The 17,300-nt window shown below is 48.1% G+C and overlaps 5 protein-coding genes across 5 annotated transcripts; 3 read left to right on the forward strand and 2 right to left on the reverse strand.

Annotated features, from left to right (window-relative positions):
• The first annotated feature begins 45 nt into the window (after positions 1 to 45).
• BKA55DRAFT_11510 (uncharacterized protein) lies at positions 46 to 1,488 on the forward strand. The gene is made up of 2 exons (XM_046184747.1): positions 46 to 750; positions 809 to 1,488. The coding sequence occupies exons 1-2, from the start codon at positions 315 to 317 to the stop codon at positions 1,339 to 1,341; spliced, it is 969 nt and encodes a 322-aa protein (XP_046056250.1). The 5' UTR covers positions 46 to 314; the 3' UTR covers positions 1,342 to 1,488.
• A 619-nt stretch (positions 1,489 to 2,107) lies between these two features.
• BKA55DRAFT_682573 (uncharacterized protein) lies at positions 2,108 to 4,630 on the forward strand (the record flags this gene model as incomplete). Its single annotated transcript, XM_046198371.1, has 2 exons — positions 2,108 to 2,339; positions 2,394 to 4,630. The coding sequence occupies 2 exons, from the start codon at positions 2,108 to 2,110 to the stop codon at positions 4,628 to 4,630; spliced, it is 2,469 nt and encodes an 822-aa protein (XP_046056251.1).
• Positions 4,631 to 5,092: 462 nt separating this feature from the next.
• Positions 5,093 to 7,309, reverse strand: BKA55DRAFT_497132 (uncharacterized protein; the record flags this gene model as incomplete). The annotated part of the gene is made up of 4 exons (XM_046186438.1): positions 5,093 to 5,540; positions 5,595 to 5,915; positions 5,968 to 6,353; positions 6,401 to 7,309. The coding sequence occupies 4 exons, from the start codon at positions 7,307 to 7,309 to the stop codon at positions 5,093 to 5,095; spliced, it is 2,064 nt and encodes a 687-aa protein (XP_046056252.1).
• Positions 7,310 to 10,328: 3,019 nt separating this feature from the next.
• BKA55DRAFT_11822 (P-loop containing nucleoside triphosphate hydrolase protein) lies at positions 10,329 to 14,914 on the forward strand. The gene is made up of 4 exons (XM_046184764.1): positions 10,329 to 10,998; positions 11,048 to 12,932; positions 12,982 to 14,219; positions 14,271 to 14,914. The coding sequence occupies exons 1-4, from the start codon at positions 10,447 to 10,449 to the stop codon at positions 14,826 to 14,828; spliced, it is 4,233 nt and encodes a 1,410-aa protein (XP_046056253.1). The 5' UTR covers positions 10,329 to 10,446; the 3' UTR covers positions 14,829 to 14,914.
• A 424-nt stretch (positions 14,915 to 15,338) lies between these two features.
• BKA55DRAFT_588187 (alkaline-phosphatase-like protein) lies at positions 15,339 to 17,062 on the reverse strand (the record flags this gene model as incomplete). Its single annotated transcript, XM_046194759.1, has 2 exons — positions 15,339 to 16,644; positions 16,698 to 17,062. 2 exons carry the CDS (start codon positions 17,060 to 17,062, stop codon positions 15,339 to 15,341), a joined length of 1,671 nt encoding a protein of 556 aa, XP_046056254.1.
• Between the last annotated feature and the right edge of the window lie 238 nt (positions 17,063 to 17,300).

Consider the following 17,300-nt stretch of genomic DNA (forward strand, 5'->3'; position numbering starts at 1 on the left):
ACACATAATTTCCGATTGTGTTTTCCGGCCCGTATCATGCGAGAGTGGTGCCTTCTAGCCATCCATTGTTAGCATGCCATCTTTCTGTATGGAGGTTCACTTTTCGCTCTGTGCATACCTAGGAAGGCCGATGCCTTCGCAGTTGCGCCTGTTCAATACCTAACAAACAGGCCAAGCTGAAACCCGAGCTCGAGCATCTACTTATTCTTCGTGATTCACGGTCTCGCTGCACTTCTCCTTTTAAACCCCCACATCCACAACAACCCCCATTCCCAGCTTCTTCTATCTGAAGCATCCTCCCTCGAGCACTCAAAATGGGGAGTTGTGCTAACTGTGGCAAGGATGCAACCGTGGGGTGCCCCCATTGCATGGGAGCTCCTGAATACCGAGACGGAGACGATGTCACTTCCTTCTGGTGCAGCCCTGAATGCAAGGCAGCTCACGAGCCAACTCATCAAGAGTATTGCTACAACAAGCAACGGCGCAAAACTCTTTTACGTACAGCCAAGCTACTCAAAGCAGCACTTTTGTCGTACAAAGAGGTAGTGTATGACATTCATGTGACAAAAATCGAACATGACGAAGATAACGGAACTCTGGTCCTCACACATACCCCGAACCGCATTGAGCGCCATCCTTTCCCCAGTCACCTCACACGCATTGAAAATCACAAAGAAGCTGCTCTTTTGGTAAATCAGTGTACTATGTCGATTTCTCTCCTTGGTCCGATGGCCAGAAATCTGTTGGCCGGTAGGTCAAGCCGTAGATTCTGTATCTCAGGAGTGTTCTGCTAACAGCTATTGATCAGGAATTGTCTCTCGAATGGATGTCGCCGTTGTTGAAATTCAGAATCCCCCTTTCCCCGTCAGACTTCACCCTCCCGATAGCGCCGTAAGCGACAGAGTGTTCCATACCATTGTCGAAGCGACGTTGGACTCATCAGGGGAACGATGGTTGATCGACATCACAGGCTGTCAGTATGGTTTCCGAGATATTCTGCTTCCCCTCGAGAAGTACATGACACAGAACAACTGCTCCTCCTATGAGTTGTTACAGCCTTACGGTCACACCGAAACCACCGACCAGGACGAGCTTCCGCGCTCGCCTTTCTTCATACTCACAGGAGGGCCCAATGAACGACAGTTGGCAGACATTGAAATTGAGAAAGGTTATCGTCGACACTTCGCCACTCTGGTTCGCGCATTATTTTATCAAGTATTGACTCAGGGCTCTGATGCTCACTTTGCAGCCGTTCTCGATAATTTGGCCCACAAAGTGATTACACATATGTCAAGTTATCGACCTCAGATGGGGGCATATCGAGAGAGGACTACACACTAGGAGCTCTCTGCACTTGTATCTTCAATACTTCTATTGAGTTTGACAACTTCGGGTTTGCTTTCTCGGGTTCAGATGGGTCGGCGGTAACACGCAGGGCTAGTTCCGATGATTGGCTGCATAAGGTAGCCCAAGGCTTACCACGGGGCATTTTAGATGGCAGTGCAACCCTGTGGAAGTCAGCCTACTTCTGCAGGTAGTCGAAAATTGAAAGTTGATTCCCTTTCCCAAAAGCGAACAAACTTTGCTTATTTCAGAAACAACATTTTCCAGTATTTATTTGGACAGTGAATGAAATGTCAGGTGGAGCAATGATCTGGGTGCTTACCATTAATCACGATAACTTCACATTATCCCCACACACATCAAAAGACAGATCCACTTTTGACTGTCAGCAATGCCTCTTAAGGCTGCATAGGGCTGTGCTGCAGCTGGCACACCCAATATCTCCACATCACTCCGTATGCTACCCAAGAACTGTGTTACACTTGCTCAAGGCAAACACCATGGGGCTTGAAACTAGGCGTTGCTGCCTTGACTGGTACCATAGCTAATGATAGAGGAACTCCTTGATTGGGTAGACTGTCTCTCAATATCATGATAGGCCAGTCTCAGCTTACACAGCTTTGCCAATTGCTCTATAAAGCAAACAAAATGCTCACAGGTTCTTCCCTGGCCAGCTCATTCTCTAACCTTCTTGATCCATCTGTCTTTCATCTTCTGTGTCTGCCGTATCTCCCAATAAGCTTGTTTGTTCTTCAGAATCATCATGGATACTCCTCAGCCTCATGAAGTCCATGTCGTCGATGGCGATGACACCAGCTCCATCGTGAGCTTCGAGGACATCCCCCCCAGGTCCAGGCCAAGATATAGACATGGTCTGCACATGGACTCCATGCCTAGGGTGTGCCCAAAACCAGAAATCCTCAAGATCGATGGCAAAGTGCCAGACGTCCTTCATGTGGTCAAGTATCTCGGTTGGCAAAACAATGTCATAGAATGTCAGTCTTCAGCCATGTATCTTCTATAATGGGATTGAGCTGACCGTATAACAGGCCGTCAGAGTCCCGTAGCTTTCAAGAACGTCCCCCCGTACGGCTTCAATGGCGATATCAACCTCGTTGTCGATGAAGATGCAACGGGAGATGAGAAACCCGTTATCGAGATCATAACGAAGGTCTTACCCCGGAGCCGATCCCCCATCCCGATGCACCGTCGATCTCGGGGTCCTCGAGACCAGGAAGACAGGCCAATCACCGAAGCATTCGAGAACATTGATTATCGTTACGACAATCTCTACCCAGATGAAGGTCAAGAGCCCGAAGTTCCTGGTCCAGAAATTTCACGTCCCTTCATGATCATTCATTCAGATCACCTCATCAATGCCCTTAAGGCTGTAGTGGCCTACTATCCTTACATCAGCTTCGACGCCAAGCCTGTCAAGATCAATGCCCCTTACCGGGTCCTCTACCATCATCGACAGGAGCTCGCCCATTACAAGGATCACCAACCATTGGCCCATGAATCTGAGTACGCCGCGACTACATCTAAGCATATCGATGTTCTCCTCAAGTTCCTTGACGACAACCTCGGCGATGAGATCCGCCGTGAAGAGGAGCGTCACCAACTTGCTACCCCTCGGGCCACCTTTGACCTCTTTTGGCTTCTGCTCAAGCCAGGTGAAGTCTTCTACGCAAAGCGCTATGATATCTGGACCCCATATGTCATTAGCAGCGTCACAATGGGGCAGGGACACAACAATTCCTGGGATGTGTACAACATCAATTGCTGGATGCTCGAGTCAAATGGCACAAAAGTCAACCGCTTCATGTTCAGCTACAACCTCTCTCCCTGGCTTGGCGAACAAGCCATCGGGAGCCTTTCCATCATTCCCGCAGCTTTTTGGCCTGAAGACCTTGAAGTCCAAGGTGGAATGACAATGAGAGAAAAGAACATTGCCCTCGGCAAGCTCTATTGGGAGCTTTTGAAGCGACCAACCTACATGGAATACGAGGGGCTTCTTGTGAATTCTGGGCCGAGCAACAGACAATGCCGTGGACCAACCGGCTTCATGTGCGGCCGTGTCATCTGCGATGCTCCTGGGTTTGATACATTTTATAATCAAGGACCCGATAACATGCGTGGGGGTCGCTACCATCGCATTCCAGTTTACAATGAAACCGCGCCTCCTTCTAAGGACCATCTTCCAAAGGATCTCCCGCGATGTGGGTGCGATGCCTGTATGGAAAACCGCCCAAGCCATAGTACCGAAAGTCCGTATCATGGCTTCGAAGACCTTGATCCTACGGAAGACTCTCCCCCTGATAATGACCTCTTCTATCTTGTGTGCAGCAAGACTATGCCAGGATTTCTTCTTGGCGATCGACGATGGGGTCACTTGAATATCGCCAACCTGAAGCAGCTGAAGACGGACAAGGAAGCTTTCAAGTATCTTGTTCTTGACGATGAGATCAAGATGACTGTCAAGGCCTTGATTGGAAAGTTTGCTGCCGACTTGGGAGACGGCAAGTTGTCGCCTTGGGGTAACGACTTTGTCAAGAACAAAGGCGAAGGTCGAATCTTCCTGCTCCATGGTGCACCTGGCGTTGGAAAGACATGCACCGCTGAATGCGTCGCCGAGCTAACCAATCGACCTCTTATTTCACTGACCAGTGGTGATCTCAGCGTTGACTCGTTCAACGTCGAGGCCAACCTGAGCTACTTCCTTGAGCTTGGCCAACGCTACGGTGCTCTTGTCCTCCTCGATGAAGCGGATATCTACCTCGAGCGTCGTCGCTCCAAGGATATTACCCGGAACGGCCTTGTATCTGTGTTTCTTCGGGCCCTCGAGTACTATCGTGGAGTTCTCTTCCTGACCACCAACCGGGTTCAGTCATTTGATACTGCATTCCTCAGTCGTATTCACGTCGCATTGCATTACAAGAGTCTTACTCACGAGGACTGTGAGCGCATCTGGACTCATAACTTTGACCGTCTGAGCCGAGATTCAAACGGTTTGATCCATGTTTCTGGTGCAGCTCGCGAGTTTGTCTGGAACAGTCGGGATGTTCGTAGTCTCAAGTGGAATGGGCGTGAGATTCGCAACGCCATGCAAACAGCCCTCGCTCTAGCTGAGAACGAGGCTCATGAAGAGAATTCCGAGCGGGTTACAATCAGCGAGAAGCATCTCAGAGCTGTTGTGAAGATGAGCCGTGGATTCCGCGACTATATCAAAACTGCAGTTCCCCTTGAGGGATTTGAGAAGACTCTCGACGATTCCGATGAGGAGTGAGACTAAGAGACTGATATCCTCTCTTTTGTTATGAGTGTGATTGCGATTTTGACTGTTTGTATTGAAGGATATCTTTGCAGTGAAAGAAATCGACTTGTGAAGACAACGTGGAACCTCGATCCTTAGTAACAAAATACTTAGGCAGGTTCAGGATCATTTTAGGAGTCTCTTTGCTTAGTACCTTAGCCATTAACGATTTATGACCATCAGATTGAATACAAATGAACTTCATGATTTGCATACAGTTTTGTGACAATAGTGAGACACTACTGGTGAAATACAAACGGTACCGAATGTCTCCAGTAGCTCTACCTCAGCATACTAAACTTACCGATAGTTTACAACCTTTAGTTAATACAACACTGATGGTTTGTAAAATTAACAGGGGGAAAATCATATGAACTTAGGAATATTAGAAACGAATTAAATTATTACTTATAAACTAAGGTGGTGCACTGTCATTCATACTTGGTGATACATATGTCTCAGAAATTCGGCCATCTGTCCAACGTCAACAGCATCCACTGCCCAACGCTCCAGTGTTTGTATTGCAAGTTCAATGAGCATCTGCCACTGATCAGGAGGATGAATCCGGTGTGGATTAGAGGCAGCAGCAAGAATGATACATGCGCTTAGGAAGGTCTTGCGAGATATTAACCATGTGCCGCCATGACGCCCTTGGAAAGCGAGACGATGAACCATCTTGGAGCAAATATCGAGTTCCTTCAGCGCAAGGGCATGCGCCTGAGGAAACACAGGATCATCTTGAGGACAGTGCAGTACGTAATAAAAGATAGGGCGAAGCGTATACTCTTGCCAAAGGAATGCCCTGCCTTGAAGAGCAGAGGCGAATTCCTCTTCTGGGAGTTCGTCGTTTTCAAACTGGACTGCAACAGGAAGATGGTAATGCCTGAGAACTCGATGCGTCAGTCTTCAGGTAATGCTAAGATAAATAAAAACTCACCACTGCGATATCTGTTGCTCAGTTTCATGGTACTGACGAATCAAGTACGTTGGATGCTTCATCCAATACTCTTCCCCATTTCTGTACAAAAGGTTCAGGGTCTCGTCCACTGTGCGCCGGATGGAAATTTCGGACAGGTAGTAGTACCACCCTCGCTCGTCAACATAGCGTTGCTCTTCATCATGATCGATATGCGAGCCTTCACTTCTTGGAGTCTGCCCAGTTCCAGTTAATAGGCCTTCCGGGGGTGTTGGAAGCGGCTCTGGGTATGAGAAGCTCTCGAGGGCACTTGGTCGTAATCCTAGCTCAAAAACAAGTTCACTGCAAACGAATTAACACTCAACTACCAAATACATTGGTGGTCATCACTGACCTTTCTGCTCGAAAGCAGGTCCAGAAGAGTCTCTGCTCCAAATGGTAGTCTGCTGGATTGCTTTGCCGAAAAGGTACTCGAGGTCTTTCACCACGCTGGCGCAGATGAGTCTCCAGACGAGAACATGCTTGTTGAACGTAGTACCACGCCCTCAACGGGCGAAAGGCAAATTTCTCGAATATGGTCGCCAAGACAAAACACTGAATATCTTCAATAGAATTTCCAAGAAGACCCATCCTCTTTTGCGCTGCTGCATAGTACGGTTCAGCCCTGGGACCCTGCTCGGGGTCGTCTCTTTGTCGAAGCTGCTCCTGAGTTGGTGGAACAGGATACTCATTTGGTTTTATCCAAAAACCAGTATATTCAGCCAGAGCACACGACAAAAGCTAGAATTGTTAGGCTGATAGGATATGAAGGAGAATGGCGGGCTTACAACGAGGCAGGATGAGGTGTCCCATTTCAGACCGTTTTCTTCTGTGGTACGAGCATGCCTTATGAGTTGCTGTCCGTCCAGAACTGGATTTCGAGGATGCACATGTGCAAGGAACTTTCGACACAGGGTGACAAATGAGGATTCGTCGATACCTTTCCCGGTACTATTTGGTTTCTGTATACTGCTTTCTTTGTACCCCGGACTTAGTGGGAACGAGTCAACGTCACGGGCATCGCTCGGGATGATATTGCAGAGTGCCGGCCATCGGAGCAGGGATTCGCAACGCAGAGCAGCAAAGGGAAGTCGTTCAGATTCGTGTGGTTGCACTTGTATTGTCTTTTGTGTTTGGTATTGTGCACCAGCGGAGAACCTTGTCCATGGGCTGCCAGCTGCAGGTGTTTGGGGAGCTTCGGTATTTGTGAGCATAGGCTCAACGTCTGAAAAAGGTCGAGGTGAGTTGTTGGGTTTCTGAAGGATCTCCTTTATCTCATCCAGGCGGTCCATTATTTGGCGATTTGAAACTGCGTCTTCCACCCCCTCATCTCCTATCTCACTGTCTGCGTCTAAATAGATGCACTTGGCTCTATGTCGCACGCAAAAGCCACATGTTGGACGAACATTATCGCACTTTGTCTTACGTACACGACAGAATTGACAAGCTGTTACAGCGCGTTTCCTGCGAGTGAAGTCGGTGGTGGTAAGTCGCCGCTGTCGTTTACCCGATCCTTGGGATTGGGCATCATCGTGATCTTGACCATCTTGGGTGGTTGGTTCCTCCGGCGAGTTGCAGGAGAAGCCCGGCGATATTGCAGACGTGGCCGGTAACACGGTTGTTGTGCTGTTGCTTCTAATGGGTGCCCGAAGGTCAAATGAGTATGACATTGGGATACGAGAGTTTGTGCCGGTCATAATGGACGCCCATTCATACCCAGTGTTACTGGCCCTTTACATCCATTCATTCATTGACGGCGGAGGCGGGGAAGAACGGACGGAAGCCCGAAGTTGGGGAAGCCGAAGCGGGCAAGCTCATCCAGAATTTGGGTCTTCCGAAGGCGCCAATTTTGTTTTGAAGCCATTCTTGGGGTATCATGGAAGAGCATAATTGCCCATAGCACAAGGTGGAAGGCGTCATCGCCCTCTGCCATGGCGGCATCACCTCATGTGGATGTGATAAGAGTGGAGTTTGGTGTTACACTGCGAGTTTGGGCTTTTTGAGTACATCGATCTCGGTTTTGTTCAGAATAAATGTGTTTGATATATGTGACGTTTGTTCGAAGTGAGGAAAATTCTAGGTTGCTGAACTGAGGCGATGTAAACACGAGCAAGAGGAGCCAGTTTCATCAATCCGCATCGAGCTGCCCTTGGTGTTCCCTTCAAGTTAGCATCTCTCCGTGCTCTCTTACCTCGGGTTGGGTGGACTTATGGAAATCGTTCAAGAGTGAAAACTTGAGATGGGACCTAGATACAACGGCTTTGAAGTCTGGATAAAGTGGGCACACCTGGTAGATAATCAAGATGAAGCCTTCCACAGTCCCTTCACAGACCCCGCTATTGATTGGAAAGTGGTTGCTAGATACATGATACCTAACTTGGTCGAGCCATTGCAGGAGTAACTGCTAGGTACTTAAGTAGATACGGTTCGTGGAAGGTTTACTGATCGCCCGCCTAATCGCTACGGTTCTTAGCGAAACATTATGTACTGATCAGAAGCTATCTCAAACTACCTCAACTATCAAGGACATGAACATGGCATGGCATGGCGATGGATAAGGCCGACTCCTGTGCATTTAGTTTCGGCGTCTCACTTGAATGTTATCAAATCTCCGATAGTATCAGACATCCCTCAGACATTTACCTAGACTATGTCTTAAAACTCGTATGGGCGCCTTCTACACCCTGCGCCAACCAATAATGCATGTCTCAAGTTGGATGCCCAGGAAACCATCTAAGCTTAGCTTGATGAGTCACGTCGCCGAGAACTCTGGATGGGTGTTGATATAGTTCAACAAGAGTCACAGCAGACGCCGTCAAGTTGATCATGAATTTTGCAAAGGCAATGGCCACTCTTTTATGTATACAGCGTCAAGTTCAGCAAACAATCTTGAAGAAAGACCCTTCATCGAAGCTGTTAATATCTGATCTTGCTCGCTCTGATATCGTAGTTGCGTTGTGACTTGGCATGTATTGGTAGACAAAGATTTTTCTGTTCTATAGGTACCTACTCAACATACAATGTTTAAAGGGCTCAATTGTATCGCTGCTGACAAGGCAATCCGATGGGCTGGATAAGACGGGATAGAATTGCCCGCTCGTTGAAGGTCCTTCCATAAACGGTTCGCCGGGTCCACCTTCCAGATGTCCACTGGATTTAGCGATCTCCGCACGGGCCAAACGTCCCGGGAACGGCATTCCCAACCCGCTGGGTGGACTTTTTGACTATCCGTGTTACACCACGCTCTGTAGAAGTTCTTTACTCACCAACGTCGATGCGAAAAATAGAACAGAGTTTTTTTTTTTTTTTTTCAACCGAACTTGCCAGAGCAACTGCTTATAGTAAAACGTACTGCCTGAAATCTAAAGCCTCAAGGCATCAACTCTACTGCCTATCTCCGGATACAACCTCATCAGATCCTTCTCATCAAAACTGTCGTTCAAGATGGTTGCTGATCGTGGTGGACCCTGTTAGTCTCCGCCAACCACATGAATGGTTTATGGTGCTGATTGGCCGGCTCGAAAAGACCCTGCATTGTCACCTCTAGTGGCTGACGAGCGGTGACTGAACGATGCCGGCCTCATTTTGCTTAACACAAGAGACACAAAAAGGAAAGGATCCTGCCCAAGGGCCCCGGTGCCGAGTGATATGGGGTATCCTGTACTAGGAGGTACACTTGATAGCCGGATCCCGTTGATACCACACTATAGCATTCACGTTCTGCACATCATACCTTGCATTAGAAACGAACTATACTCTTTATGGATCGTTGATGCCTCGCCGTGAAGAGTCATGGAGCAACCTGATATCAAAGGAACTTTTTCAAATCTGCTAGGTTCCCAACAATGGACCTTTGTAAGATATCTCGCAATCCGATCCTTGCCCCTACCAACCCCCCAGACTATTTTCTCTCAACCCCGTTCGAGCGGTTCCCTGAAGCACTAAGACTAAACCTGATCCAAAAACCGCACTTCTTGATTATCTAACCGATCCTTTCTGACGTCTTGTTTCGTTGACTCAACCCACTTGCCACGGAGTTGAAGGGTCCCGTCTTTTTTTTACAAATCCTTGAAGCGGCATCAGCCAGCTTACATGCGTAAGGCGTGACTGATTTGGAAGATTTCTTAAAGCCTGTGTTGAATCCTTGTCTATCTTTTCCTTCTTTTCCCTCTTCATTTCAGAGCACGCCAAATGTATAGACTGTTTCTGGTCTGCCTCTTCAAGATTTTACAACTCGACTTAGTATAACCACCACAACAACGATAACAGAGGGCGACAACAAAGATTGCATTCTGGCGTTTTTCGCCATTGTTCCCGACGACACTTCCTCAGCAATCCTGCTCAGAAAGCCTCGATCATGGGTGTGCCCAATAACATCGATGTGATTTTGACTGGCACAGGCCTTGCTGTTGTAGCATTGGCCACTACGCCTGCTCTAGCCACAGCTACCACCCAACTGCGGAAGCGCACTGCACGGGACAACTTCTATGAGGATGCTGATGGCAAGAGTACGCCTGAAAGCTTGGCCGCCTTTTCAAACCGTCTTCCCAAAGTTTTCATCCTTGCCTTGTCCGCCATTGGTCTTGGATCATCGATTGCAATTTCAGTACTCCAATCCCTGAATTCGCAGTCAGATTCACTGTTGCTTAAGAATTGGCTCATTGCTGGGGCATGGGTGAGTAGATAAAATGGCAATTTGCAATGGACACTAACATGCTTCTCCAAACAGGCTCTTATTCTTCTACATGCCATCTCCTTGAGTGCCCATCATGCGCCTGTAAAGGTCCACGACCTTGGTCTGTGGCTTTTTGGGTCTTCTCTTATTGTCACCACCATGACTGTGCCCCAATTGATTAAGGAGGCTCAGCATGTTACCCGAGACAACACAGTTACCCTTGTTCTTCGTGCCGTGAACGTCGGTGCAGTCGTCTTCCTCTGCCTCTTCAGTGTGCTACTTCCACGCCGACCTGATGTCTTCTTCAAAGGTCAAAAAGTCGACGATCAATGGACTGTTTCTGCTTTCAGCCGCTACACGTGGTCCTGGGTTGACCCCCTCCTTTCTTTTGCGGTCAAAAAGAATGATCTGGATGCCAGCGACGTTCCCCATGTCGACCGGACGCTGAGAGCTGCTGACTTGAAAGAGGACTGGCTCGCATCTAAACCTCAAGGCAGCCTCTTTCGCTCCCTGTTTTGGGCATACAAAGGAGCCTTTATGGTGCAGTTCTCCCTTACTGTATTCCGAAACATCCTGGCCCTCTTACCTTTCTGGACCATGTTACGTGTTATCAACATTCTCGAACAGCGCGATGTAGGACTATCCGGAGCATCCAACTTGGAGCTCTGGATTTTGATTTTTGCCATGGCTGGCTTTAATCTCTTAGATGCTGTAAGTACTTCATATGTAAACATTTTTACCGTATACTGATGCGTCAAAGTGGGTTGAAGGATGGGTATTCTGGTACTCGTTTGCGAGCATTGCTCTCCCTATCCGATCGCAATTGTCAACACTGATCTTCGAAAAGTCGCTTCGACGCAAGAACGTCAAGTCTGCGGATAAATCTAAAGAATCAGATGAACCACAAGACAAAGCGGAAGACAAGAAAAATGAAGAGGATTCCGATGACGGCTCAAGTGTGTTGAAGTCTCGACAGGCAATCGTCAACCTTGTTGGTGTTGATGCGTTGCGAATCTCGAACTTCACGGGTTTCCAGTTCCTGATTATCAACAGTGTCTTCAAACTGCTATTTTTCTCATTCTTTTTGGTTCGCTTGATCGGATGGATTCCTTTCACAGCTGGTCTGGTAGCCTGGGGTCTTACTCTTCCCGCCAACACCTACTTCTCTCGAGAATTGCTATCCAGGTCGGATAAGTTGATGAAACTCCGCGATGAGAAGTTAGCGGTGGTCAACGAAGCTCTTCTTGGTATGAGGCAGATCAAGTTCGCTGCCTTAGAGAGTCGCTGGGAGAAGCGCATCTTGGCTATGCGAGAGAGGGAACTAAAGACATTATGGGGACTTTTTGTTGTCGATACCGGTCTTTTTGGATGCTGGGTCGTCAGCCCCATTCTACTTGCTGCGACATCCCTTGCTGTCTATGCTGTTATGAACGGTCAACTTTTACCCTCTGTTGCTTTCGTTAGCATTGGAATTTTCAAGGCTTTGGAAGTCTCGCTCGGGGTGCTACCAGAACTCATTACGATGGGAGTTGACACGTTTGTCTCCCTCAAGCGAATCCAAACGTATCTCAATGGTCCCGAGATGAAGAACACCCTTTCCGAAGGCACAGATGTGGCCTTCGAAGACGCATCTATTGCCTGGCCCGAAGATGACGAAACACCCGATGAGGATAGGTTCATCCTGAGGAATCTAAACATAAGATTCCCTGCTGGCGAACTTTCGGTGATTTCTGGAAAGACCGGCACAGGAAAGAGTTTACTTCTTTCTGCCATTCTTGGTGAAACTGATGTATTGGAGGGTTCTGTTTATGTGCCTAACACCATCGCCCCGGAAGAGCGTCACGATGCCCAAGCAAACCTCGGCGACTGGATTATTCCCGGATCTATTGCTTATGTTGGTCAAACCCCTTGGCTCGAGAGCGCATCTCTACGCGATAACATCCTATTCGGACTTCCCTTTGTCGAGGAACGCTACAATCAGGTCGTTGATGTGTGTGCTCTCAAGAAGGATCTGCAGATTCTGACAGATGGCGACAAGACGGAGCTCGGCGCAAACGGTATCAATCTGTCCGGCGGTCAGAAATGGCGGGTCACTTTGGCTCGGGCCATTTACTCACGAGCCGAGATCCTAGTCATGGACGATGTCTTTAGTGCTGTCGATGCACATGTTGGCCGCCATATCTTTGAGAAGTGTGTCACAGGCGATATTTGCAAGGGACGTACTCGAATCCTCGTCACTCATCACGTTGCTTTGGTGCAGTCGAAGACCAAGTATATAGTCGAGCTTGGTGAAGGTGTTGCTCTGCATGCTGGTTTGGTTTCTGACTTTATTAAGGATGGAACCTTGGAGGAGATTCGCCAACACGAAGAGACTGCGCAGCAAACATCTGAAGATGAGACCACGGATTCCTCAACGGCTATTAATTCCGAGGAAGCTTCCGTCACGGACCCTACTGAGAATAATGAAAATAATACGTTGCAGAAGGTGCCCTCCAAAAACGCCAAGCAGTTCATTCAGGAAGAAGTTCGGGAAAGGGGCGTCGTTAAGAAGCATGTCTATCTGACCTATCTGCAAGACAGTGGCGGTGTTTTCCTTTGGAGTATTTGTGCGCTTGTTTTTCTTGGATATGAAGTTGGCATTCTTGGTGAGCATTATAATTCTATGGTCAAGTTTACTGCTAACATTGATTTCAGGCCGAGCATGGTGGCTTCGAATTTGGACCGGTGATGTCGACGAAAGTATTTCTACTGGCAGCATCCAGCAGCAACATGGCCACGCCTCAGTATTCTCACTTCAACATTTCCCGTACAGCTCTGCGCCTGAGTTCAGGGCTAGTGGGACTCACTACGATTTGAAGTACTACTTATGGATCTACATTGCCATCTCCAGTGCTACCGCAATTGTTGGCACATTCAGGTTCTTCTGGGCTTACTTCCTTGCTATCAAAGCGAGCCGATCACTCTTCGAAAAGATGTTGTTTACTGTCCTACATACTCCTCTCAGATGGCTCGACACCGTTCCCGTCGGCAGAATTCTGAATCGATTCTCGTCCGACTTCAACATCATCGATAACCGTATCACTATGGACTGGACTCAGTTCATCTCCAACTTGCTATCCCTGATCGGTGTCTGCGTGGCCGCCTTCTTCGCGTCCGGCATTGTAATCCCCTTAGCTATAGTTCTACTGGGGCTCGGCATCCTCCTGGGTAATAGGTATCTCTATGGCGCGCGACCGCTAAAGCGACTTGAGAGCAACTGCAAGTCTCCGGTCTTCGAGCTCTTCAACGCAGCCCTTGCGGGTGTGTCGACAATCCGAGGCTACAAGAAGACACAGGTCTATATTGACAGGATGTATGAGAAACTTGATTCGTGGAGTATTATCACCTCTTACATGTGGCTTGTGAACCGCTGGATGGGTCTACGCATGGGCCTTATTGGCACTCTTTTCTCGACTATCGTTGGAATAATCGTCATTGTGAGCCCCAGTATGGATGCTGCTTTGGCTGGTTTTACCTTGTCTTTTGCCATGGATTTTGCCGAGAGTATCCTCTGGACCATTCGAAATTACGCCGGTATGGAGCTGAACATGAACTCAACCGAGCGAGTCGTTGAATATACCGAACTTGAGACCGAGTCACTTGAGGGAGAGAAGCCTTCTGCCGCATGGCCTACTTCGGGAACTATGGAGATTAAGGATCTTGAGGTTTCATACGCCCCTGACCTTCCACCAGTACTCAGGGGAATTTCCTTTGACGTCAAGAATAACGAAAGAGTTGGCGTTGTGGGGCGTACAGGTGCTGGAAAGTCATCCCTGACTCTCGCCTTATTCAGATTTTTGGAGGCCCGTTCTGGTAGCGTCACCATCGACGGCCTGGACATTTCCAAAATTGACCTACATAGCTTGCGATCTCGTCTAGCTATCATTCCTCAGGTATGTGCATTCACCTTCGATTTTAGTACATTGAAATTGACATATTTTCAGGACCCTGTGCTTTTCTCAGGCACTATCAGATCCAACCTTGACCCATTTGAGGATAATACAGATGATGAGCTTCGCGAGTCGCTGGGCCGTGTTCATCTTGTGGATTCACAACCCGTTACGCCTACTAATGAGCCCGCCTCTGCGGCAACCTCGACACTTGCTGCTAAGAACACAAACATCTTCAGAGATCTATCAAGCCCTATCTCTGAGTCTGGCGGCAACCTATCGCAAGGCCAACGTCAACTACTCTGTCTCGCTCGTGCCATTGTGGCTCGTCCTAAGATCATGGTCCTTGACGAGGCCACTTCGGCCGTCGATATGGCTACTGATGCCCTCATTCAGCGCAGCATTCGAGAGGAGTTTACCGACAGCACACTCATCGTCATTGCGCATCGCTTGAGCACCATTGCTGATTTTGATCGTATCCTCGTCCTTTCAGACGGTCAGGTTGCAGAGTTTGGAACACCCAAGGAGCTTTGGCAACAAGAAGGTGTGTTCCGTGACATGTGTGAGAGCAGTGGAGAGAAGGAAAAGTTGAAACAGACAATATTTGGTTGAATGAAGCAGAAAGAAGAGAGAGAGAGAGAAAGAAAACCACAAATCAGGAGAACTCCTATCAAGGCTACCTAGGCGAGGAAGAAAAGTTAGGACCTCTATCCTATGCAATAAAAAGACGTAAGTCAATTTGGCATAACCTTTATATGCCATTAGATTAGTTATTTTTGGCACTCTAGCTTAAGGTCAGGAGTTTCTTGTTCCCTAAGGCAAGGGTAACAGTATAGAAACAACACGATATGCGGATTGCGAGTTTTGAGAGTCGTGCGATTGAACTATGGCTGGAGTCGTGTGTGGCGAGGAAGATGGTACACCAAGGAACATTTCTATTCTCTTCAGAGTACATACATAGCTCACCATCACAATTTACCTCAGAGCCTTTGTCACAGAATGGCATAGGGATTAACGAAAAAATACCCAGTCATATACCAAAGTCTAACAACAAGAACTATGAACGTGATATCATTCTAGCGCGGGTCCTTGCGAAATACGTGACTAATATTTATTGAAGCCCTAGATCTTGGTGATGCCAAACTCATGTCCTGGGTCAAACATTCCTGTTTCTGAATAGTAGATCTCCCATAACTTAATCAGGCGCTCCATGATATCAGGGTTTTTGTCAGCGAGATCATGTAACTCGCCTGGGTCGTTCTTCAGATTATATAGCTCCCATTTGTCCTTTCCCCGCGGTGCAGTCATGTATAAAGCCTTCCAGTGACCCTCCCTGATAGCTCGAAGACCGAACAGCTCCCAGCCAGTTATCTCCTTCTCCTCATCATGAAAAGCAGGAGCTTGGTCTTCCAGATGCGACACCCATGAAGAGCCCCTCACAGGGAACACTTCTCTGCCTCGGAATTTGCTTCCTGGTAAGGGGACACCTGCCAAGTCAAGGACTGTTGGTAGAATATCCATGACTGTACAAAATGAGTCGGTATGTGATCCGCCAGCCTTAGAGAAAGGAGGATATCGAACAAGGCATGGACATCGAATTCCGCCTTCGGTAATCCAAGTTTTGAAACCCCTAGAGGGTGCCATTGACGCGCATGCCCACTCAGGACCATACCAGATGTAAGAGTCTGCCATTCCCATATTATCGATCGAGTTGTTGTAGTATTTGTTGATGATCCTTGGGACACTCCCAACACTGCCCATCATAGGAACAGCTTCGAGCATGGCCCCCTCAGCTCCGTTGTCCGACATGAAGAGGACAAAGGTATTATCTAATTCGTCAACAGACTCGAGATAATCCACCACGCGGCCGATATTGACGTCTATGATATCTACCATAGCGGCATAGACTTCCATTTTCCTCGCCGACTCAGCCTTCTCAGTGGGCGACATCTTGTCCCACAGTTCGATTGTCATGGGAGCTGGTTCGGTATCTTCAGAGATGAGTCCCAGTTCAACCAGCTTCGCCAACCTTCGTTTGCGCAAAGCTGCTGGCCCATCGTCGTAGATACCCTTATACTTCTCGATCGTCTCGCGCGGCGCCTGAAGAGGCCAATGGGGTGCGGTGAAAGGTAGGTACGCAAAGAATGGTTGTTCAGTGTCTTTGCGATCTTTTAGGTAGTCAATTAACTTTTCAGAAAAGGTAGTTGTCGAGTAAAAGTCGTTGGGGATATCTTCTGGGTTCTTTCGATTTAAGAATCTGTCGTCTTGCATCCAGAACTTGCCAGCGTTCATAGGCGTGAAGAACCCATGCGCTGGGTCGTCGAGTTGTGGTTCGTAGTTGTAGTGATTGCAGCACCCTGATAGGAAGACATAGCTCTTGTCGAAACCTCTCGCGTGAGGTGAGGTCTCATTCGTCGCTCCAAGATGCCTGGTGATAGATGTTAGCCATGGCATGAAGCTGTAAAGTTGCTCTCAACCTACCATTTTCCAGACATAATCGTGTGATAACCAGCATCTTGAAGAATCTCACTAAGCGCAGCAACGCGAAAGTTGAGATATCCTTCATAACCAGGCCGGTTTTTATACTTATCCATGAACCTCGCCATGTGCTCTGTCATCTGGCCCAGGCCTGCAATATGGTTATCCGTTCCGGAGAAGAGCATACTCCTAGTTGGAGAACATGCTGAAGCCGTGTGGAAATTGGTCAATCGCACACCCGTCTGTGAGAGGCGATCGAGATTTGGAGTCTCTATCTCGGAGCCAAAGCATCCAAGGTCACTGTATCCCAAGTCATCAGCAACGACGACGAGGAAGTTGGGTTGCTTGCGGGTAGGAATAGAACCCATATTGAGCTTCAAGAACGGGTTATAGATTATGAGGTTGGTAAGACAGCCCTGGTAGAGCAACAGAGGGAATTTCTGAATGATTATTCACATTTCATTTCTCAATATGGGGCTAGCTATCTTGTTAACTATTTACGGAGAGCTCATCGGTAGTGTGGAGTTGACAGGATCTAGCTATACGACTTGATAATGGAGGGTGTTAAGATCCACTTAAGTCCGTCTATCCGCGTCTTCTCCGTCT

The sequence above is a fragment of the Fusarium redolens genome, assembly GCF_020744475.1.
Source record: "Fusarium redolens strain MPI-CAGE-AT-0023 chromosome Unknown BKA55scaffold_1, whole genome shotgun sequence".
Lineage (NCBI taxonomy): Eukaryota > Fungi > Ascomycota > Sordariomycetes > Hypocreales > Nectriaceae > Fusarium > Fusarium redolens.